The following is a 24087-nucleotide window of genomic DNA, read 5'->3' on the forward strand; positions in this document are numbered from 1 at the left end:
ACCCGTGACTTGCTGGGCATGTAATAGCGTGGTGAAAAAGTGTTTTAAAGTTTTTGTTGTAACTTTGCTAATATCATGTACGTTGCCAGATTGTATTTCTAAAGGCATTCGTATTCACACGCATACATATGCTGTTCGGTGTTATGAAGCAGTTATAAAAGATCATACATATGTATGCAAGAATTCATTCATATTGAATATTTATTTTAATTTTAATTTATTTTATTGCTTAATTTGGCTAATAAATAAGCATTTATTATTACTTTTTTTTATTATTATTTACTTTTAAATTTCTTTAGAATTACGCAGTTACGTAGTTTCAAAAATAGTTAGATGCATATGCGTCATAATCATAATCATATATACATATAAGTATGTATGTGTATATGCATGTGTTCGTCTGCTGTTTTTTATTTGCTAAATATTCATTCGCTTGCGAAAATTGTACCAACTTTATTGCCATATCTTTTCATTCTAAGAGCTGATTGTTCAAAAACGTTATTTCTTTTCCGATTATTGGACTAAGTTTTTAATTATTTTAATTTTTAATTTTATTCATACTAAAAGTTTTATTTTTTTATTGCGCTTTTCAACAATTTTACAAACTACTAAAATTTTGAGCTTGCCACATGTTCATATTTCTAGTACTTTTTGCTTAATTAAATCTGTGGTCTATAAATAAATAATAATTTTCAATTTAAAGCAACAGTTTTTTTGATTTTTTTTCTTTCATTTTTATTTTCTTCGAATTTTCAATTTGGATTCTTCTTTTGTCTTAATTTAAAGTTATCACACATGTGTATGTATGTATATATGTCGATATACATTTCTTGTTTTCCTACTTAGATTTTGCTTTTTTATTGACAATTGTTGTTGTTGATTTTTTATGTTTTCTCATAACCTTAGAACACTTGTATTGGCTTGTAAAGTCCCGTGTAGCCGCAGAGGCGCGCTCGCAGTGCGGGTATCAAGAAGGCAGCAGAAGAGATATCCTTGAGCAAGTCAGCACACTCGCAAACCAACAAATACATTTTATCGCCACGCTGCGAGGTGCTCTTATGTAGAGCAATACGACGTAGACCAGCGGCGCGTGGCAAATAACTGTTGTGCAGTGGGAGAGAAAGAGAAGAGTGGAGGAAAACATATTATTTACTGCTGTAATAAGGAGTATTTTATAGGAGTTTATTAAAAAAAGGTCAGTAGTTCTGATTTGAGCGCTATAAGTAATGGGTGATCCAAGTAGAGGTGCCTTTTTAATAGCCTTTTTTTTGGCAGATCACGCCTGAGTCGTGTCAAGCTGTCATATTACGTTTGTTCAGTATTGTTTGGCATTTCATCATGGAAAGACTTATTCATGAACAACGTTTACAAAACGCCAGACTTTGTTACGAAAGTTCATGTTCTGTAAAGAATGTGTTTTGCTCAACTTATGGTCAACATAAATCGGCTTACTGAGCGTACTATTCACAACACTATCACCCATCTTAAGACACAGTATTCATTATTGGATACTATTCGACCGAATAGACCACGGCCAGCTCGCAGTGAAGAGAACATAGCAGCTGTAGCTAGGAGTATACACGAAGACCGTGGAGAGTCGATTCGGCGCCGTTCGCAGCAACTCAGATTGACGTATGGATCGATTTGACGCATTTCGATCGAGATCTTATATTGAAAGTACATATATATACAAAATACAGCTTGTGTTAGAACTGAAGCCGCTCGACCTACCAAGCAACATCAGTTCGCTCTGTGTGGTCGTGAAAAGTTCCAAGAAGATCCGACGTTTTCGAGCCAAATTTTGTTTAAAGACGAGTCACATTTCTGCCTCAATGGGTATGTAAACACGCGAAATTGCCACATTTGTTACGAAGAGCAACCTGAAGAGATTCAAAAGCTGCCATTTCATCCAGAAAAAACAACGGTTTGGTGTGGTTTGTGGGCTGGTGGAATCATTGGCTCATATTTCTTCAAAAATGATGATAAGAACATAACCGTCAATGGCGACCGTTATCGAATCATGATAAACAACTATTTGATGCCTGAAATTGAAGCTCGTGATCTCGGCGACATTTGTTTTCAACAAAACGGCGCCACTTCCCATACATCGCATCAATCAATGGATTTATTGAGAGAATACTTGAGCGTGAGCAGATTATTTCACCTTTTGGGCTGGTCGATTGGTCACAATGATCGTGTGATATCACACCGTTAGACTTTTTCCTGTGGGGATTTTTGAAGTCTAAGGTCTATGCGGACAAACTCGCTTCGATTCAGCAGCAGCTTGCAGAAAATCATCACGCGTATCATTCGCCAGTTACCAGTCGAAATGCTCGAACAAGTCATCGAAAATTGGACTTCACAGATGGACCATCTGAGACGTAGCCGCGCACAATATTTGAAAGCGACAATCCTCAAAAAATTAATACCAAAGAATGTTCTTTTGAATGATAATAAGCACTCTCCTTTGAATTTGAAGTTTCTATGTTTTTTATTTAAAAAAGTAGGGAATCTCGAAACGGTTTACCCTATACAATATTGACCCAATCTAATGAAGCCGCCGCATAAACTTCTTCAATATTCAAGGTTTTATTGACTTATTCAATGTATTTTTGTACAATTCCGAAACAATTTTCTTCCCTTTCTAGCTATTCAACCACCACTTACCGATATAGCATACGCGCTCCCGTCCAGTACAGCCAATTCTTCTCAAAACGTTCACCGTCATCGCCTTCAAAAACCTAAGTGAATATACAGAATTCATTGAAATTAAATATTTCATACATTTGAGTGCAAAAAATTATGCAAAGCAATATTAACTCTACACTGTCTTCTCCAATGTCTAGCACATGCTGATATCAACCCTTTATTAGTTATTTAAAATTCCATTTTCACTCTAGATACAGGAATAGCACACTATTGAGTATACCCTGCAGGACTGCTTTCACTTAAAGGCTGTTTCGCGAAATCTTTTATTTTGGGAAATTTTCACAATATGATGTTTCAACCCTCTATGGAGAGAGTCATTTTCATATTCCCTAAAGAGAGAGGAAAACTAAATTAAAAGCGAGAAGTTCAAAGCGGCGACAGTTTGTTTGCTAAAGTTGGTCCGGGAACTTCTTAATATGGTAAATTTTCCTAGTATGAAGGTTCAATCTTAGTGTGAGGATCATTTTCCCATTTTCTAAAGGGTTATATGAAGATATTTAAAATTTTGGAGACCTTTGCCTGGTAGATTTCATAATCCTATTACTGAGTATATTATTGAGCCGTAATAGTATAGATTGTTATATTTCTACCAGTTAATGGAACCGAGTAGTATAATATATCGTTCCGAATAAGTACGGCTAAATAAAATATCCTAAAAATTGAGAAAGAACTCTCACCAATAAAAAAGAATGTCTAAAAATGAAGCAGAGAAAAGTTGAAGGCATAAAAAGTTAAACAGTTTGAGATAACTGCTCCCCCTTGACCTTTGAAACATGAAGTTCAGAATAAAATTACCAAAAAGATGTGTTCCCAGCATTAAATACTACTTTGAGGTTCGTATATGAAACAAAACACTTTGACGTAGAAAATTTCTTTTGAGTTGCCATTATCGTCTCCAATCTTTTCCTGCAGGGTTGCTACACTGATAGTGCTTTGACAGCTAACTCTTATAAATATTTAACTAGACTCAAGCACGTTAAATAGCTAGTTACATTTATAGATATATATAGGTAGATATAACGGTATATGCATACCTTAAACACGCTGATTATGTAGCCTGTTGCTGGTGTCTGTGTCTTCTTGAAGCTACCACTTTCATTGGGTGCCAATACCAATGGCGGACGGCAAATGGCAGCCACTTCGCTGTACAAGTCCAAGGTATGAGCGGCAGTATATCTAGATGCATAGGGGAAAATATTGAAATATGAAATATAGAAACTGTCTGAAAGTATTATTGTAGGTGTGGGTAACAATGAGAAGGTTATATGTAAACAGTCATTGGAAAAAATGGCTTACAACTAAGTCACAAGTGGAACACAATGAGCTTTTGTTACAATGCCAATATTGATGGATTATTTTTAACAAGGTACATACACACATATATACCTATCTATAGATAGATAAAGTTGATAAGGGTAACGAAAATGTCAATAAATAGTTCTGCCATAATTTCTTAATATTTGAAGAAGTAACAGTTAGGTTAGGTTGGAGGTAATGCTCTGCAAATAACCGGAGTCTCTCTAAGTTGATTTTTAAGCTGAAGCTGATAGGCTACAAAACACTCAGAATAACGAATTGTGTTGGCTTCTCCTAGAGCGAATTTTTCATAAAAGGCCAAGTCCGAACCTCAAGCTCGCGGAACTACTGCCGAGTCGTAATTCGATAGTCCATATCCGTTCCTCAAGCAGGCAGTGGGTAGAATTTGTCCGTGGTAAGGTCTGCCTGGCGTAATAGAGCTCAATATGCACTCTGTCTGTTATTTGGCTTGCCTCGAAATTTCAGCATAGTCTTCTAATGAAAAGACATTTGAAGTTCAAGCGCCAAAAGTCACCAGTTTAATGGGTGGTCAACTGGTAGAAGCAAAACTTACGAGGTCTGATCGGAGACTGAAATCTGGTACCACGGTGAACAGTTAGACCTTGTAGTTTGCTCCAATCTTTTCATAGGGTTTGGTCCTTTGGGGAAATTCGTGGTAGCTGTGGTTTAAACCTAAAGGTAGGTAGAATTGAAAATTCAGTTCAGTGTGAAGTCGCACTGCGGGCGGGTGCCGGATCCACAGCACGGCAGAGGCTTTAAGTCGGCCTCAAACCCGACCAAGGTGGAAAAGGTGTCCCTTTTAAGGACCGTGGACCACGTTTACACCAGCCCGTTAGGATCGGTTTTGGTTGACCTTGTCGTTTGTGAGTGATTTTTGAAGAGGACGCTCAGAGCGACTAAAAGATTTTGTTGGAGCTTTTCCATAGCAAAAGTCGGTCCAAGGACTTATCGATGCATGCAACCAATACTAAAAAAATCTTTTAAAAAATCTTTAGTGATAATACACTGCTCTACTAACTACATCAAGTCGACCGCGAATACACAAGAGAATTGAAAACTGAAGGTGCTGAAGATCATCTTCCTGGTATCGGTATAACAGAAGAGCCAAGGCCACTCTTAACAACTTAATGAATGGGTGCGAGCTTTACAAAATTGCTTATGATGACAAGGATCTTTAAACTACAATCCCTAAATACTCACTTTAGTGATTTCGGCTCGAATTTCGATAGTGATGAGACGCGTATGCCCGAGTAAAAGTGCGATGGATCCGTTTGTGTAGTATTGATTAAATAGTACGATATAAATGGAAAATCCGCTGTAAAGCAAATCAAAACAAATTTTTTTCACTACTCTACACTTTACACTTCAATGGTCAACTTACCATTCTTCTCCATATTGGCCAGTAGCATGCCACCCACCGCCGTATTCGCCTGCTGCACCTCGGAGACGAGCTCGGCCGCAACGGCGCGTTGTTTCAACAATGGATGTGACAGCGGTGACTCCAGCATTGGATCAATCGGTTCCAAAGGACTCATCAAATGTACGAGTATGCATAATTTCGGATCGGAGACCTCTAGTATGCTGAGTGGGCTATTGGTTTTACCATCAGCTGAGGGGGCGGGTAGCTGCAAGAGATTTGTTGACCTTATCACTGTAATTGTATACTTATGCGCACCTCACTTACCGGTATGCCGGCTGGCAAAAAACGATCGACACTGTGTACCGGTATAATAAAGCAATCGCGATCCAGCGCTGACAATGAAATCGGTTCCGAGCGCACTGCAGCCGATGTGCCGGCCGCATTGTCGTAACCAACTGGAAAAATTTGTTTGTTGACAAATTATTGTTTATTTTTGTAAATATTTTAATTAGTTTAAGAGCAAAAAAATTTAATACAAAAATTTTGGTTACTTAGCACAAAGCTTTATGAAGCTTTTAGTTGTAAGTTTGACAAAGCTTTGTCAAAAAGCTTTCACTGTTAAAGGACTTATACATATGATTTATGAGCTGATAAGCTGCTTTGAGCTTTTTAAGCTACTGCTGGTGCTTTTACTGTTTTAAAAACTTTGTTGGTTAGTATTATTTTGACTACAAAAGACAGACTTTGAGCTTTAAGTAGTATTTAGAAGTTAGGAAGTATACTCTCGAGAGCTTTTAGAGGTGTTTTTAATATATTCTTGCGCTAACAATTATTTAACAGCAGTATATGCATATTTATTTTTGTTTACTTAATATCAAATTTAATCGAAAGCTTTTAATATATTTATCGGAATTCCGCCGAGCTTTCAATTAAGTTAAAAAAGCTCAGGAAAAATTAAGTTTCGAGTTTCAGAAATAGCTTTCGATCAGGTTAAAAAGCTGAATTGAAAATAAATTTCAGTTCTAAAAAAGCTTTTGATTTGGTTAAAAAAGCTCTGACAAAATTAATTTTTGAGTTTCAAAAATAGCTTTCGATCAGGTTAAGAAGCAGAATTGAAAATAAATTTCAGTTTCCAAAAAAGCTTTTGACCAGTTTATAAAAGCTCAAATGAAATTAGTTTTCAGTTTCAGCAAAGAGCTTTCAATATTTTTTAGTTAATATAATAATAATTATTAGTTAATCAGCTAATTTTTGCAGCACAGGGGAAACATGAAACCAAAATGTACCGTTAAGAAGCTTCGAAATCGTTATAGTTTTAATAAAATTGTTTTCTATAAGCAATAAATCGACAAAACAACACATCGCAGAATCACCGACCGTTAACCACATTAACAAAAACTTTAATATTTTTAGATGCTTCCGATGCGAAAGCACAAGGACACGAAGCTTTACGAAAAAAGCACAATTCAGCATTAAAATAGCTCGTACACAACTTCAAAGTCAAACTTCGCGGAAAGAAATAAGTTCAAGGTCACTCTAAGTATTACGCGAAATTTACAAGAACAACTGTAGTGCTTAAGGAAATAAAATTTCTCTCAAATGTACTTTTATTGGCCGTTGTTCCCCTGTGTGTAATATTTTACGCTAAAATCTGCTTCTCCAGCTTTCAAGGCAATGTTAGACATTGGGTGAGGAAGGGTAGTGATTGGGGTAAGGATGGGTGGCAGGTTGTAGGAGTTGTGATGGAAATAGAGGTTTGTCTATTTGTTTAAAGAATAGGCGCTATAACACATATTAATACAATTTCTCAAATATTTTTTTTAATTTTTTTTTCGCAAAAGAATTAGTTTTGCAGCAATGGCTTTTGGTAGATTTATTAACGACAAAATATGTACTTAAATTACGATTTTTTTAAATTTAATTTGCATTTTACTTTTATTTTCGTTATGATTATTATTTTTGTTGTTGTTGTGTGTGTGTGTTTTTTTTTTTAATTTTGTCAGTCGTATTAGAGAGGAAACGGAAATTCAAACCTTGCCTGGCAGCTTGAAAACGCGCCGTTGTTGTTGCTGCTGCATTCGATAGTACCGTAGCAACCTGACCATTCCGTATTCTAACACTATTATTCCATCTTAATAGAGATATGGACGGCTTGCGATCGACTAGAGGCTGCGGTGTGTCCACTTCATATGGCTGAGGTGGAAGTGAAAGTGACGTTGTGGTGGTCGATAACGGTGTGCACGCACCCGATAAGGCAGTGCACCTTTCTGCAATGAGTTCTGTTGATTTAAAGGATGTTTTTCTTGTTTGCATTTACTGAATTTTGTTTTTTTGTTTGGTGTTTTTTGTGTACTTTTTATTTTTAGTACGTGTATGTTTGTAAGTATGTGGTTAAGTAATGCCTTTAACTTAATAAAGTGTAAAAACTACATAGGCGTGTGTGTTTGTGTTAGTTAATTAATTACAAGAACCGTGTATAATTTATTTACAATAAATGCCTACGATTAGCTTAATTAAGTCGATTAGCTTTACTGAGTCAATATCCTAATTGAGTCCGTTATTTTCATTGACTCAATTATGTTATTTGACGGTTTTAACTTTACGGAGTCAATAGTTTAATTGAGTAAATTTTCTTAATTGAGTCAATTAGCTTAATTGAATCAGTTATCTTAATTGACTCATTAACCTTATTATCTTTACGAAGTCAATATTTAAATTGAGTCAGTTACCTTAATTGATTCAATTAGCTTAATTGAGTCGCTTAACTTAATTTATTCAATTAAATTAATTGAGTTACTTAACTTAATTGATTCAATTAACTTCATTAAGTCAATTGTCCTAATTATATAAGGTTCTTTCTCCTTGATTAAATTAGCTTAATTGATTCAATTATAATTATTCAAATGCATATGTATATATGTAAATATTCAGACAATTTTCTAATTGAGTGATTAAGCGCCTGTCCACAATGCTTATTAGATTACCAGATGGCTTATAACCAGACCTAAAATTGTCTCATATAATGAGAAGAAGTCTGAATTAAAATAGTGTAAAAACTACATACTTGTAGCCAAGAAATTTGTTTTTTTTTAATTAATTACAAAGAACCGTGTATAATTGATGCAGTGGCTTAACTCAGGCGTTATGCTTTGAGTCAATTAGCTTAGTCGAGTCACTGAATCTTATTTCAGTGACCTTATATTAATTCATTGACCTTACATTCAAATTCATCAACTCAATGAAGCTAATTAACTCAATTAAGTTTAATGACTAAATTAAGTGTAGGTTTTTGCTTTAAATCAGTGTTAATATAATTGAATAAATTTACTTAATTGAGTCAATTAGCTTAATTAACTCAATTATAAATTTTCCTTCACATAAATTTTCATACAATTTTCAAAATTTAATAAATTAAAAGGCTTTCCGAAAGTGCCTATTGACTTGAAATCAGACTTTGAATGGTCTTATGAAATGATTTAAAAAAAATTGAAATGGTTTATACAATACAATTAACCTGAAAAGGAGTTTAAGTGAAGAGAAAATTATGTCGAGCTATAATTTAATATATTACATATTTTCGAACTCTTAAGAGGCATATAACTCTCTGTCCAGCACTACTTTCTAAGCTTGAAAAACTTGACAAAATTTTTTCATAATCAGTTTTCTCTACTCTTTCAATGTGTTCCTGATCAAAATGAGTAGGTAAGAAGAAAAGTCTATTGTGAACCGAACACTTTTTGGTTGAATGTGGGAAAGTAAGGCACAGATTCCTCAAAAGTTTACATTTTATTTTAGTTTTCTTTCTGATTATTGGATCGAAGTTTAACCTCAACAATTTTCCTCCTCAGTCGGATTACCTTAGGCTATCAAATGAACTATTAGATTTGGTTATACTGGCTGACTATCGCGCTATACACAGACCAACTGGTCCTTCATAATGCCAGGTGGAGGTTCAGTTTAATTTGAGGAGAAATGTTCGTCTCACAGGACGTCAACGTTTTTTGCGAAGTTTAAAAGCGACTTGGTATCTACGTTTGAAACTTTGTCCAGTCCTTTGAACTCCAAATCTCCTAGATATTTGAGTCGAGTTCTAGATGGTGCTGGGCAAAACCAAAGGAGGTGCTCCAGCGTCTTTAAATTAAAGGTAAACGTACTATTATGACGTTATTCTAAGGTCCGATTAAAGGAATATAGATTTATTAAAGTCATAAATTATTTAAGGTTATGGTAATCAATTCTAACTCACTACCCCTTTTTCTCTGGGAATTACTGATCATATTGCAGGGACTTTCATTTATGGCTGAAGACAGGAACATTTTTTTATATTTTCAATACCACTCAGGCTCTCGGAGGCTCGCACATTTAATATAACTCGATTTTATTTCGTTTCTTATTTTAGAGATGTAAACTGATACTGTCGCTATCTATGATTGTTTCTTCTATTCTTCCTATAGAAGTTCAACTGGCTAAAGCTTCGTCTTGAGACCTCAGACATGATGCTGGTACCACGGATAGAAGGAAATGCTTTTCTTACAGTGACAGAAAACTAATTTTGAGGTATACCACCGAGTTGATAAGCCTTAGTATCAAGTGATAATGATCAGGACGATTTGTTTTCTTCATTTCAACCTAAAATCTATATTCGGTTAGCTTTCGGCTTACCCTAATTTATAACTAATAAAAACCATTTTTATAAAAGACTTACGGATTAGTATAGCTACTATGCGTTTATATGCAAAATGTTAATTTTTTGAGCATTAAATGAGAATGCTTGACACACATAGAGGATGGAAAATAAAAAAAACAAAAAATAAAATATTATGAAAACGGTGCAATTTAGCGACGCGCGCGCGAACCCAAACCACTACGGGTGCGTCAGTGTGTGAGTCGAGTTAATTGTGCCGTGTGAACGATTGGATAACATTGTTTTGATCAAAAGGTGTTGACACGTTTGCCGAATCATAAATTTGGAAAAATTCGAAATTTTGGAAAATTATTAAATTTTTTTTTAATTTTTTTTTGATTTTAACGATTTTTATGAATTTTGTGTTTCTATACTTGGTTTTTGATTTTAATTATTTAGTGTTTATTTTTGTTGTAATTTGAAAACAAGCGACTTATTGCAGAATGGTGCAGCTAACAACAACATTTATGCATACGCCTACCTTCCCCCACATCCATGCCAGGGCGACTGGGTGCAAAGAATAAATGCGTCCGATAATGGATCTCCTCCTGTTGTGCGCCCATGTCGCGTGAGCGTTTCGTGCGATTAGCCTTCGGTTGCAGCTTACTGCCGCCGCCACCGGACTTACCACCTCCACCTTCGCGAAAATGCTTGCGAAACATTAAATTCATTTTGAGTGCTTTTGTTGTTCTTGTATTTTTGTATTTTTTTGTTGTTGTACTTTTTGTTTTTGTATTTTTGTATTGATGTTTTTGTATTTTTTGTTGTTGTACTTTTTGTTTTTGTTTTTGTATTTTTGTTGTTGTTTTTTTGTTTTTAATATACCAAGTACTATATGTGTTTGTTGGTGTTTTTGTAAATGCACTGTGGCTGTAATTGCCTATGTGTGACGTGGCGTATGAGCAACCTAAGTTTGTATACTTAATATTTTCGGTGCGTACTGTTGCTGTTGTTGTTTATTTACGGCAATAATATAGTTGTTGTAATTGTTGTTGTTTTTATGTTTAGCTGTTGTTGCCGTTCACGGACAATTTGTCAGTTTTGTAAACACTGCAGCTGTTGGGTGTACGTTTGTTGTTGTTATTGTTGTTTTTGTTGAATTATAACAAAACTTAACGGTAAATGCAAATATGTTGACTGTATATCATTACTTTTATTGTTAATTTACTTAAAATTACATTTCATTGTATTTTTTAAATGAATATGGCAACGCTAATCAGTCAAATTCCGTTTCACGCAAAATTCTACCAAATCAAGCCGACAAAATCCTCAAATAATAGCAGCCAATTAAATTTCACACAATTGCTGCTCATTTTCTATAGTCCCAACAACAATGGCGGCGACCGAAAATTGCCCACAGCGTCAAATTTGCATTGCAGCAACTCCGCGCGCTAACTGTTGCCAGCAAATATGCACGTGGCGAAGAGTAAAAGTGGACGAGTGGTGGACAGGGAACGAGAGGGCGGCACGGGGACCAAAAGCAGCTTGATGCATGGCGTAAAACTTTACGTGCACGCTTGGGAAAAGTAAATAAAAAACCAAAGCGCGCATATTGTGAACCGTGAACTGTCTGACAGACTATATACAACAACAACAGCGTAGTAAAAGTACACACAAAAGACCGGCAAGTGGGCGCACTAGGCACCATTAATCACAAGCGCGGCAAACGCACGCTCAAACTACACAAATTCACGGTAAAATAGCAGCTCTCACAGCACTACTTGATTTTCACTCCCACTTGCCACTCGTAAACTCACTCTCGCGGCGCTTTCACTCAGCCGTACTTTTATGCATTCATTTAGTAGCCCATCCGCTCACTTTCCATTCACTCACTGCCACTCAGAAACACTCTCCCCAACTAACACTCAGTATCACACTCCCTCACTCCCACTCAATATCACACTCCCACTCCGACTCACCCACATACTCACTCTCACTCACTCAAACTCACCTCTACTCACTTGCTCTCATACTCACACTCAATTACAATCAATATTTAGCCCGCGGCGGATATAGCAAATTTCCGCTTTAACGGTAATGTTAGAGAGGAAATAACAAATTGGCACATTTGAGCGGCGTCGGCGGTGCGCCTGCAGTCACGCAATCTTAGCACGCGTGTATATTTGCGATAAATTACTGCTTGCGCCTGTTCACCCCGCAATTATACACTGTTATTTGTTTCTAATTGGTTTTTTGTTTCTCCCCAGCTACTTCAATTCCTACCTATACTCAATTTTAACATGGTTTTTTCATGAGACTAGTGTTGCCACTCGAGATTTATATCTAATGTATTTAATGTTATGTTTTTAGTAACGTAACGCAATCCATTTTAATTACTAGCAACATGTAAATGTTGGTTCACCGCCCGGAAAGCGGTGTGAAAGTCTAGCAAACGCCCACAAGTGTCTATTCACATAAACACCCTGTAGGAAAAATGCATCACAATAATTTTTTTTCGTTCCAACAAACAAAAAATTACTTAAAACAGAGTGAGTTAAGTATTTGTGGAGTATTCAGTATTATTAGTATAACAACAAAAATACCACTTAATGGGTAGGAGCAAGCAATTTTTTACAATCACTAAAAAAGTCTTCGAAATATATTTCGGTATTGATCCAATTATCATCCGACTTAAGTGTATGTTTTTTGCACGGGTTTATGACTGACTTAGAGCAAAGACTTCATCTCTTCTTCTTCTTTTTTGGCGTAGACACCGCGTATTCGTTCTTTCTTTACGCTTTTTGGTGCCAATTGGAGATTTTGACATTGTTGTTGCTGTTAATACTGGTTCTAAGATAGACTAAATCATCTACGACTTCGATGTTCGGAGGATGGAGTCATGTGTATAAGTTCACGCAAGTGAGGAAAGTTCTCTGATTGCCATACACTCGGGAGTGACCAGAAATTATTATTTTGCATATGGCTCAAGTAGCTCGCGTCTTCCAGTCTTAGAACAAGTATCCTCCGGGTAGCCAAAGAACATACGTTTGAAGGCGAGCTAAAGTGAGAAGGCTACCCGCCGCGTAAAAAACGCCCCTAATAAAAAGGAAACAACAGCTAACGACACCCCTTTTGATGACGACCATGGCAAATGCATTAAGGATTACGGTTTAAGGGCATGCACCTGGAATGTGTGGTCCCTTAATTGGGATGGTGCCGCTGCCCAGCAGGTTGACTTCCTCGCAAAAATAAACGCTGACATCACCGCCGTCCAATAAGTACGATGGACAGGACAAAAACTGAGGCGAGGTCTATTTGGCATTTACTATAGTGGCTATATACAGGAGCGCAAATTCGGTGTGGGCTTTATGGTGGGAAAGAGACTCCGTCGCCGAGAACTATCACTCCCTCCGGTGGATGAACGTCTAGTCACAATCCGCATGCATGCCTTCTATGGAGCGCACCTATGAGAGCTGCTCACGCCACGATGTCAAAACTGTACGACTTTAACGACTTTAGGGTTAGCAAATAAGTTATCTTGGGCACAAAAGTCGGTAAATTCAGCCTCCATTTTGAAACATCCCCAAATGGGTTGAAGCTGATCGACTACGCCTTGGCTCGAAATATGGTTATCTGAAGTAGTACATTCCAGCATAGGAAAATTCATCAAGCTACTTGACTGTCTCCGGATCGAAAAGCCACCAACCGGATCGATCATGTTGTGATAGATGGAAGATACGTCTCCAGTGTTTTAGACGTGCATACGCTACGAGGTTCTAATATCAATAAACACTAGGAAGCTTGGACGTCGAGAATCTAAAATCACAACAAAAATACTAACGATTTTCTACTCGACTTGGCCTTCTGCTCTCTAAGGGCAATTGTCTACTCAGTTCGTAGTAGCACCTCGAGAATGACCTTGTTGTTGATGTTAATGCCGGTTCCAAGATAAACGAAAAATCCATATATTGGGCGACTTGTTTATGAAGCATTAAGAATTATTGACCAAAAATTATGAAATGTACTCAAAAATCGCTTAAACCGGTTTTAAAACGGTATATCATTATCTCAAACAAGCCTCTAGCAAATTTCATATTGTCCGGAGAAAGTTAGTAGCTTTCGAACTTTCGAGTGATTCATAATTAGCTACTACAACAGTATATGATTGTTGATTCAATATATAATAGTATAATTTACTACCAACTTTTCCTAAACCTTTTACCTTCTCAGTGCAAAATAATTCCTACAGGGTTTGTACCCAAGTGCATACACATGTATGCATTGACGAGCGCAAACAGTTTCAGACCAAAAAAGGCCGGTGGTGGTGTGTATTTCAATCAGTTGTTGGTGCTTATCAACAAGTAAACAAAGAATACCATGATTTATGCAGATCAAGGCTTTTGTAGTATTAAAATTGGGTTTTGCGGTTTTGTGGCGCATAAAAAAATTTATGAAAGACGCTGACAACGGAAAAAGAAGCGTGTCACAATTTTGATTTATGCACTTGAGCTTAAAGGATTGAAACCATAAAATATTTCGTGGTTGCAGTTTATTGAATTTTTCTTTATTCACGCAATGTTTTTGAGGCTTTTTTGACCATGGAAATCTAATTTAGCGCCTATCAATAGCCACACAATAACACAGAGCATATTTCTGGCATGAAAAGCTGTTGATACTTATTTCAAGGAAGTCATACAAAGTCGGCTTAAAACCTAAAAAAAACCTCTTTTTAAGTATGTAGTACAATATCCAGTTAGTAATAAAATCCCAACCTTAAAACTAAGTATAAAGTATTCTGAGCGTCATTCCCTTGGGAGTAGCCAGCTCACGACTTCCGGTCTTAGACCAAGTAATCTCTGGGTTGCCAAAAAATACCCATTTTGATTTCCGAACGATTTTCTACTCGACTTGCGCTCTTGCTCTCTTGCAGCAATCATCAGCAACTCGGTAGAAGGGAACTGTTGGACGGCATTTCAAGCTCCTTACGTACAGCTGCAAACGAACCCATTGGTTTTCGGAAAAGGCGAAAAGACAACTCCTCCACAACACGTGCGGTATGAGATAGACACCGAGAGTTGAAGAGGGAAGACGTTATAACAAAATGCTGACTGACTTTTTCCACAGATTTTGAAGAGGTTGACGCGGACGATCACTACTTCCAATAAGAGGGTGCGACGTCTCAGGTTTCATGTCTAAATATGGACACATTGCTTGCAAAGTTAGGCGACTCGTTAATTCCGAGAAATGGACCAGTCAAATGGCCGCCAAGATCCTGCGATTTAACGCTTCTAGATTATTTTCTCTAGAGGCATATTACATCAAAGATCTACGCTAATCAACCAGCAACGTTCGAGGTGCTTGAAGATAACATTCAACGCACTATAGCCGAAATAGTGCATCGATTCAATGAAAATTTGCGTAACCTGGAGGAATCGCATATGTGGAGCATGGTAAACCTTTGGCTTACGACATTTTGTCCAAAGCATTGAAATATTCTGGATAACAAAAAAAAAACAAAAAACATAACTAATTTTGACCAACTGTGAGCCTCTATTTCACTTTAACATCACGTCGTTCTTGTCGCTAGACGCCATACTACATACACATATGTATGTATGTTTTCTCTTATAGTCTTTATACGCACGAATTTGTGGTACCAAATACGTCAGTAATCTATATATAGTCTGCTAATTAAAATTTTAACAACTTAGCGAACTTTTAAATGCAGTCAAAACATTGAGGTGTTTGAGTTCCAATTTCTTACTTTCGAAAAATATTCCGTTTGCGTCCACAAACAACATCAATGAAGCGAAAGCGTCAAGAAAAAAAAAATTGAAAACAAATAACATACAATACAAACATATATGTACAAAATAAAACCGATTTAAATATACATATATATACTCTGATACATACATATATATATACTACAAATGCGTATGAAAAATTGTATAAAAATGAAAATGGCACTTGAAAATCGCATTGCGACCACAATAGAAATGCCAACGCGTTGGAACGTTGCAAAAGCAAATTAGTGTATATACTTTTTTTGTATTAAAATAATATATAAAATACATTTTTAATACAAAGAAGGTGTATTTTATAATTTGAAGAAGTAAGTTGAAAAAACAATTAATTATTTTTTAACAAAAAAAATTACGCTTTTGAGAGATCTTATAGTCTATGAGATATTTAGTTTATATGTTTTTTACAAAAGTGCTAGATATAGCGGGATATCTGAAACAAATTGACTATATTTATGAACATATGCTAATTCAGTAAAATTCCGAGCCAATCGATTAAAACATTTTCAAGATAGAGTGAGAAATAGTTGATAGTTAGCCTCCTCAACATCGCTTTTAAGGAAACACAGGAAATTCAACAACTGACCGCATATATTCATCATGCGCTAAATCTTGTAAAAAACCTGAAAAAAGACGATCGACACATATCACCTCTTCGTCGATTTCAAAGCTGCTTTTGACAGCATCAAAAGGAACTGGCTCTATGCCACTGTGTCTGAATTTGGTATCCCCGTAAAATTAATACGGCTGTGCAAGCTTACTCAACGTCAGTTTACACCAAAAGGTCGGTCAGGATCGGGAAGGACCTCTCCAAGCAGTTCGGGACCAAACAAGGTTTCAGACAAGTCGCCTCTCTATCGTGCGACATCTTCAATCTGCTGAGCTGAATATAGAAGGTACAGCTGCTGGCGCAGCCGATGATATTGTTATTGTCATTGGCCTCAACAACCGCGCCGTTAGTTCTGCTTTCTCTATACTGTATAAGGAAGGGAAGCAAATGGGTCTGGTTGTGAACGAAGGCAAGAAGAAATATCTCCTGTCATCAAACAAACAGTCGTCATACTCGTGACTTGGCTACCACCTCGCTGTTGAGAGTCATAATTTCGAAGTCGTAGATAATTTCGACTATCTTAGAACCAGAATTAACACCAACAACAATGTCAGCCTCAATATCCAATGCAGAATAACTTTTTTTCCAGAGAAAGTTTCTGCGGAAGATTTATGGTCACGGACAGAGGCTCCAGCTTATACGTAAGGAGACGAACTGTTAGGGAACGCAAACCGTTTTAACTGCCGACTGACGGAAAGAAGCGCGAAAAAACAAGCTAGGAGAACTCTATATATAACATATCAGAAAAAAAATATTTTACTTGATAGCAACATGTTGTTAGAGTTAAAAATGTGAACCAAAGACGAAAACTGGCCGTAAATTACCTCGTACAACGCAGTAAAAAAGAGATATGAACACATACTATCCTGCCCCGAAAAATTCGAGTCAATAGAAGATGCACCTGATGCTGACTCCAAAAACGTAAGTATTCTACACGTTCAGGTAGAATAGAAACCGACACGAAAGCGATTCATATTGCTACATCTTGGAAACCTTGCCCTGAGGTAATGCGAAAGAGATTCCGAGGGAAGAAAAAAATGGATGATAAAAGAGGGTGATGTTTTAGTGTGAACACCACTCAACTTCTATTCGAAGGCATTTTGAACCCTCCTTACGACCAAAATAAAAATTCTCTGAATAGAAAGAAACGTCTAATACCAGAAGAAAACGTCTAATACCCTGTAAAATATATACCTAAATGATCAGCGTGATGAGCAGAATCGATTTAGCCATGATCGTTTGGCTGTATATATGCAAATTAGCGCTTCAGTTTTTGAGATATCCATCTGGAATTTTGCACATATTCTTTTCTCCACAGGAAGCTTCTCAGTTTTCGGAATCACCGATATCGGACGACTATAGCATATAGCTGCCATACAAACTTAATGATTCGTATCAAGCGCTTGTATGGGAAACTCTTTCATTTAGCGAGATATCTTAACGAAATTTGTCATGGATTATAGCCTAAGACAGTGATACAATCTGTGAAGAATTAGTTGTGATCGACTCACTATAGCATATAGCTGCCATACAAACTTAATGATTCGTATCAAGCGGTTGTATGGGGAACTCTTTCATTCGGCGAGATATCTTCACGAAATTTGACATGGGTTATAGCCTAAGACAGTGATACAATCTGTGAAGAATTGGTTGTGATCGGCTCACTATAGGATATAGCTGCCATACAAACTGAACGACTCGAATCAAGTGCTTGCATGGGAAACTCTTTCATTTAGCGAGATATCTTTTCGAAATTTGGCATGAATTATTGCCAAAGAAAACTCTACTATATGAGAGTACATTGTTCGAATCGAATCACTATTGCATATAGTTTTCATATAAACCGATCGATAAAAATAAAATTCTTCTAAGGAAAACTTTTTTATTTGACAATATATCTTCACTACATTCAACACAAATTATTATCCAAGGCAATGTCGTATTATTTGAACAAATTTTTCAGATCGGTCTACTATAGCATATAGCTGTCATACAAACTAAACAATCGGAATCAAGTCCTTGTATGGAGAACTCTTTCATTTGGGGAGATATGTTCGGATTAAAGGAAAGGAAACTCTGCTATCTATGAATATATTTATTCTAAAATTATTTACTTAATTATTTTTGTATTAAAGATATAATTATTTTTCATAAATTTTCCTTTAATAAAACTCACAATTTTTTATTACATACACATTCAGCACATATCTAAATGAATTTGAAAATCTTAATATTTTGATTGCTTGTTAATTTGTATATTATTGTGTCCAAATATATCTCATGCAAATTATTGCTGCTAGTTTTGTTGTTGTTTTCTGTTGTTGTTTTTGTTTTTGTTTTTTTTTTTAATGACTTAACAAACACAGATCATATACATACAGAGAGATAGTTATACATAAATCAAATTTCGTTCAATATCAAACAGGCGGACGGATGTGGAAGGCGTTGGATAAGAGCAGTCAATAGTCAAATCTCAACTACAGTGCTAAACTAATGGGATTAGTTGTTGCAACTTAGTGTTTTTTTCGCCGTTTCTCGTTTATTACTATGCCACACGCGAAGAATCGTCGACATTTATGCAATTATCTGCTTGTATAGTTGTTGCTGTTAATGAATTTTATTTCCGTATTATGCAATTAAACGCTATTTTTAACACTTGCAAACACATTTATGCAGATTTATAACTTGTTTTCCCAAAAGTCACATAAATTTGCCAAACGTCACTTGAAATTCTGCACTCATGCATACACAACACACACTGAATTCACTAGTTTCGCTAAATTTTTTCACAACACTTCCGCAGCATTTACAGTAACTAAATCAAGCGAAGAATCATTAAAACAATTGTGCCCAGCGCACAGCGCTCAGCACACACCAACAGCGTATGTATATATGTGTGTAAACGCACGAGGAACGAGTGAGAATGTCGCGCGTCACCGACTTTGTCAAAGGTCTGCCATTGACACTCGCGTGCGTGCGCCTTGAAATTCTATTTTATAAATACACGTCTGCCTGTACACTTGTGTCCGCTACGGCTGGTCGTTCGTATGAAATGCCCAAACGAGCGATGGCTTGTAAACGAAAGATCATTCGAAAATCTGGCTAAATTCTGCGAAGTGGCGCGCAAAGCACTTGGCATGCAACTGTCACAGCTGATCGTGGCTGCTTTTGAGTGTGGACAAATGCGAGACGCTGTAGCTGTATTAACGAAGCTGATCGGAGAGGCGAAAGAGAGACAGAGACTTTTTATTTTATATTTTTCGTTTTTTTACTTGATTTTTTGTTGTTGTTTTTTTGTACACGAGTTTTTTTTGTATGAGGCAAACCAAATGTTTGTAGCAATGCTCAAAGTATAATAACTCACTACATAAATTTGAGTGAAACGTTACTCATACGTCATGTACGTCTATTGAAAGTCGCTTCACTATGGCGAAAGTTTGTCACGAAGTTGGTAGAAACCAAAAGAAAGCGATGGAGACTCTTTAAAGTAGATATGTAAATCATCAGCGTGTTGAGCTGAATGGATTTAGAAACGTCCGTCTGTCCGTGCGTCTATATATAAGCGCACTAGCTCCTCATTTTTTGAGATATCGATCTGAATTTCTCAACACATCCTTTTCCCCCAAGAAATTGATTATTTGTCGGAATCACCGATATTGAGCTATTATAGGCATTAAGTTGCCATACAAACTGTTCGACCAAAGTCAAATCCTTGTATGACAAACTTTTTTAATTTACGAGATATCTTTACAAAATTTGATGTAGAATATTACCTAAAGAAACATTATAATGTCTGAACATTTTTTAAATATATTATTGCCATATAAACTCTCCCTTTGTATTTGATATGTTATCATCACCAAAATTGTCATGGATTATTATCTAAGGTAGGGCCACAATCTCCGAAGATATTATTGAAATCGGTTTCAAGACTGGACCATACTCTTCGAAAACCCCCAGAGGTAATCAAGTGACCAGCACGAGGAGATGGTCAACTCGATGACGATGGATCGGTACGTTTCAAATAGCAATTATCCTTCTCAAGAACAACAAAGCAGCGGGGGCCGATGGATTGCTGGCCGAGCTATTCAAACCCGGCAGCGTAATACTGATAAGAACTTCTTCATCAGCATCTTTGCGGAATTTGGTCGGACGAAAGCTTGCCGGACGATTGGAATTTATGTTAGCTCTGCTCAATCCACAAAAAGGGATACACCACAATCTATGCGAACTACCGTGAGGTAAGCCTCCTCAACATCTGATATAAGGTTCTATCGAGCGTCCTGTGTGAAAGACTGAAGACCACCGTCAGCAAACTAATTGGACCTTATCAGTGTGGCTTTAGACCTGGAAGATCAACAACCAGACCAGATATTCACCATGCGCCAAGTCTTGGAAAAACACGTGGAAATAGGATCGACACACACCACTTCTTCGTCGATTTCAAAGCTGCTTTTGACAGCACGAAAGGGAGCTGTCTTTATGGCTCGATGTCTGAATTTGGTATCCCCACAAAACTAATACGGCTGTGTAAACTGATGTTGAGTAACACAAAAAGCTCAGTCAACATCGGGAAGGACCTTTCCGAGCCGTTCGATACCAAACGAGATTTCAGACCAAGCGACTCCTTATGGTTCGACTTTTTCAATCTGCCCTTGGAGAAAATGATTTGAGCTGCAGAACTAAACAAAGAAGGTACCATCTTCCATAAGAGTGGCCTCACGAACCACGCCTTTAGTTTTGCTCTGTCCAGACTGGGTAGAGAAGCGAAGCCCATAAGTCCGGTAGAGAACGATGGCTCTTACGTCACTGTTGACTTCGAAGTCGTAAATAATTTAATCTCTCTTGAAACCAGCATTAACACCAACAACAACGTCAGCCTCGAAATCCAAAGGAGAATAATTCTTTCCAACAGGTGCTCCTTCGGACTGAGTAGATAATTGAGAAGTAAAGTCCTCTCTCGACGAACAAAGACCAAACTCTACAAGTCTCTTATCACCTCCAGAAAAGTTCTGCGTAAGATTTATGGTCCTTTGCGCATTGGCAACGGCGAGTACGATGGTGACAGCAAACGACGTTTTCGATGGAGGCGAAATTATTAAAATTTACTACCGAAATTCGGAGTCAGTGACCTCAACTTTAAGAGCGCTACGTCCAATTTATGGTCATCATAATCGTCCTGTCAGATAAACAATTGAGCATCTAGTAGAAAAATTTGAATCTGGAGTTGCAGTACAAAATATTCTCGTGCCAATGAGACAAGGAAGTGCCCGTAGTGTTGAGAATATTGCTGCCGCTAGCGCATCAATTCAGGAAGATCCGAATCAGTCTCTCACACGTCATTCTTAAGCGAAAAGATCTTGGCTTACATCCTTATAAGATCAAATTGACACAAGAACCGAAGCCGCTTGAGCACCAGAATCGTCGTATGTTCGTGAATTGGGCTGAGCGAAAACTTGAAAATGTTCTGGATTTTCACCGAAAAATCAACTTCAGCGACGAGGCTCATTTCTGGCTGAATGGCTTCGTCAATAAGCAAAATATGCGTTATTGGTCAGGCAGCAATCCACACGTACTCCATGAGTCACCATTGCATCCCGAAAAAATTATCGTTTGGTGCGGTTTATGAGCCGGCGGCGTCAGTGGGTCGTTCTTCTTCCTTGAAGATCAAGACCGGCATGTTACTGTGAATGAGAATCGCTACGGCTCATTGATAACCGTATATTTTTGGTCCGAATTGGACCAAATCGAGTTCCATACATAGTCGTATGGTATCTACTTTCACAGGAATAAAGAATTTCATTGATAGCCCAAATTCATTTTGTTTTCTTTAAACATTTTTTTTAAATTGTTCTGATCGGACCACTATAGCTGTGTGAAGCCAAGGAACAAAGAAGGAACTAAGCTGATGCTCTAGATGATTTTTGAAAGTCGATCTAAAGGAATTTCGACTCAAAGAACGTCCACAGGCAAAAATCCAATTTTTTACTCATTCCGAAATGACCGTCAAATACAAGAGCATATACTGAGTGGATTGCCTGCGGAAAGGCGAGGGATTTTAGTCTCATACTGCTTCTAAAAATATAATCATAAATAAGCTAATCAATTTATTGTTATTTGTTTACTATTTGAACTTCATTTTAATTGCCACTTTCTCATTTGTTTTACTTTAATGACAACTAAAAGTCGTCGACTGCATTCATTTACCGTTACTATCGTCATATGCTTTTTATTATCTTCTTGTTTCGGCAGCGTCAATACTCATAGTGAACTCACGCAAACACACACACCCACACACGTGGAAAGTTTCATGCACTTGCTAAGTTACGCCGCCAGTTCGTGTATTCGTTTGTTTACCTTTAGTTTTTAAGGTCGCCTGCAGAAGACAAGGACATCGATTTAACGTAAGTAAATAAAAATCAACACAAACACACGCACACTGACACATTTGCATGGAAATTAGCGTTTCAGTGCAGATGTGCACATTCACATATGCCGCCTGGTACAAACGCCTGAAAGTATGCCGCTCATTTCAATTGCTATCTGTTTGCTTAGGCGCCGCGCTGTTCGGAGAGCAGCAAGGGCAGGGTTGTCATGCATAAACATTTGCCACTTAAATTGGAATGCTTTGCCGGCGAAATGTTAATTGAGTGTTTCACTAATGTAAATTTGTTGTTTGATTTTGTATCTTGGGTTGTTTATTTTCATTCATTATTTATAGAAAGAAGTTCTTTATCTTTAGTTAGTATAAATTTTACGTACTTATTTTGCATCATCGGTTGGCAATTATAAAATTAGTATTTTTTTGTAGTTTGAAACTTAACTGGTAGCAAAAATAGCTTTTAAATTCATTAAATTTCAGCTTCCATAATACACTTGAATCGAAGTAGGTTACGCATACGTCATGTCATACTCAATAGTTGCAGTGTCATACTGATTTAGGTGTCATATTGACAGAAATCAGGCTTAAATAGAGAATGTTTTTAGTAGAACTGTCAGATTTTGGTAAAATGTCTTCACAGGTATATTCTTTCTAGCACAAAAAGGTTAAAAAAGTTTTTTTTTTTCATTTTGGTCAGTTAGTTTGTATGATAGCTATATGCTATAGTTGTCCCACCTTAACGATTTCTTCGGAAATTATAGCATTTTTTTGGATTATAAGACGTGCTAAATTTTGTGAAGATACCTTGTCAAATAAAAACGTTTTTCATACAAACACTTGATTTGCACCGCTCAATTTGTATGGTAGCTATATGCTATAGTTGTCCGATCCAAAACATTTCCTTGGAGATTGTTGAGTTGTCTTGGATAATAATCTATACCGAATTTAATGAAGATATATTTGCAAATAAAAAAGTTTTCCATACATGGACTTGAAATTGATTGGTCAATTTATATGGCAGCTATATGCTATAGTGGTCCGATCCTCACAATTTATACAGAGATTATAGCCTTGTCTTGAACAATACTCTGTGCGGAATTTCGTGAATATTATTTCATAAATAAAAAGGTTTTTTAACGAGCACTAGATTTTTATCGGCAGTTTGTATGACAGCTATATGCTATAGTGATCCGATATCAGCGGTTCCGATAAATGATTAGCTTCTTGGAGAGAAAAGGACGTGTACAAAGTTTCAGTACTTTATCTTAAAAATTTCGCATA

The 24087-nt window shown here is 36.8% G+C and overlaps 1 protein-coding gene across 7 annotated transcripts in view; it reads right to left on the reverse strand.

Moving 5' to 3' along the window:
* Positions 1-287: 287 nt before the first annotated feature.
* Positions 288-24087, reverse strand: part of LOC120772377 — a 37896-nt gene continuing 14096 nt past the window's right edge. For 4 of the 7 annotated variants that reach the window (XM_040100966.1, XM_040100963.1, XM_040100964.1 and 1 more), the window contains exons 3-8: positions 5711-5841; positions 5408-5651; positions 5227-5341; positions 3744-3885; positions 2668-2741; positions 288-1101 (exon numbers count right to left, since the gene is read on the reverse strand). In XM_040100966.1, coding sequence (XP_039956900.1) covers positions 903-1101; positions 2668-2741; positions 3744-3885; positions 5227-5341; positions 5408-5651; positions 5711-5841 — 905 coding nt within the window. In that variant the 3' untranslated portion in view covers positions 288-902. Of the gene's footprint in view, positions 1102-2667; positions 2742-3743; positions 3886-5226; positions 5342-5407; positions 5652-5710; positions 5842-7419; positions 7666-10551; positions 10796-24087 lie in introns of those variants that run through there. The other 3 variants (XM_040100962.1, XM_040100961.1, XM_040100967.1) reach the window with 3 other exon arrangements.

This window comes from Bactrocera tryoni, chromosome 3 (assembly GCF_016617805.1).
Source record: "Bactrocera tryoni isolate S06 chromosome 3, CSIRO_BtryS06_freeze2, whole genome shotgun sequence".
NCBI classification, from domain to species: Eukaryota; Metazoa; Arthropoda; class Insecta; order Diptera; family Tephritidae; genus Bactrocera; species Bactrocera tryoni.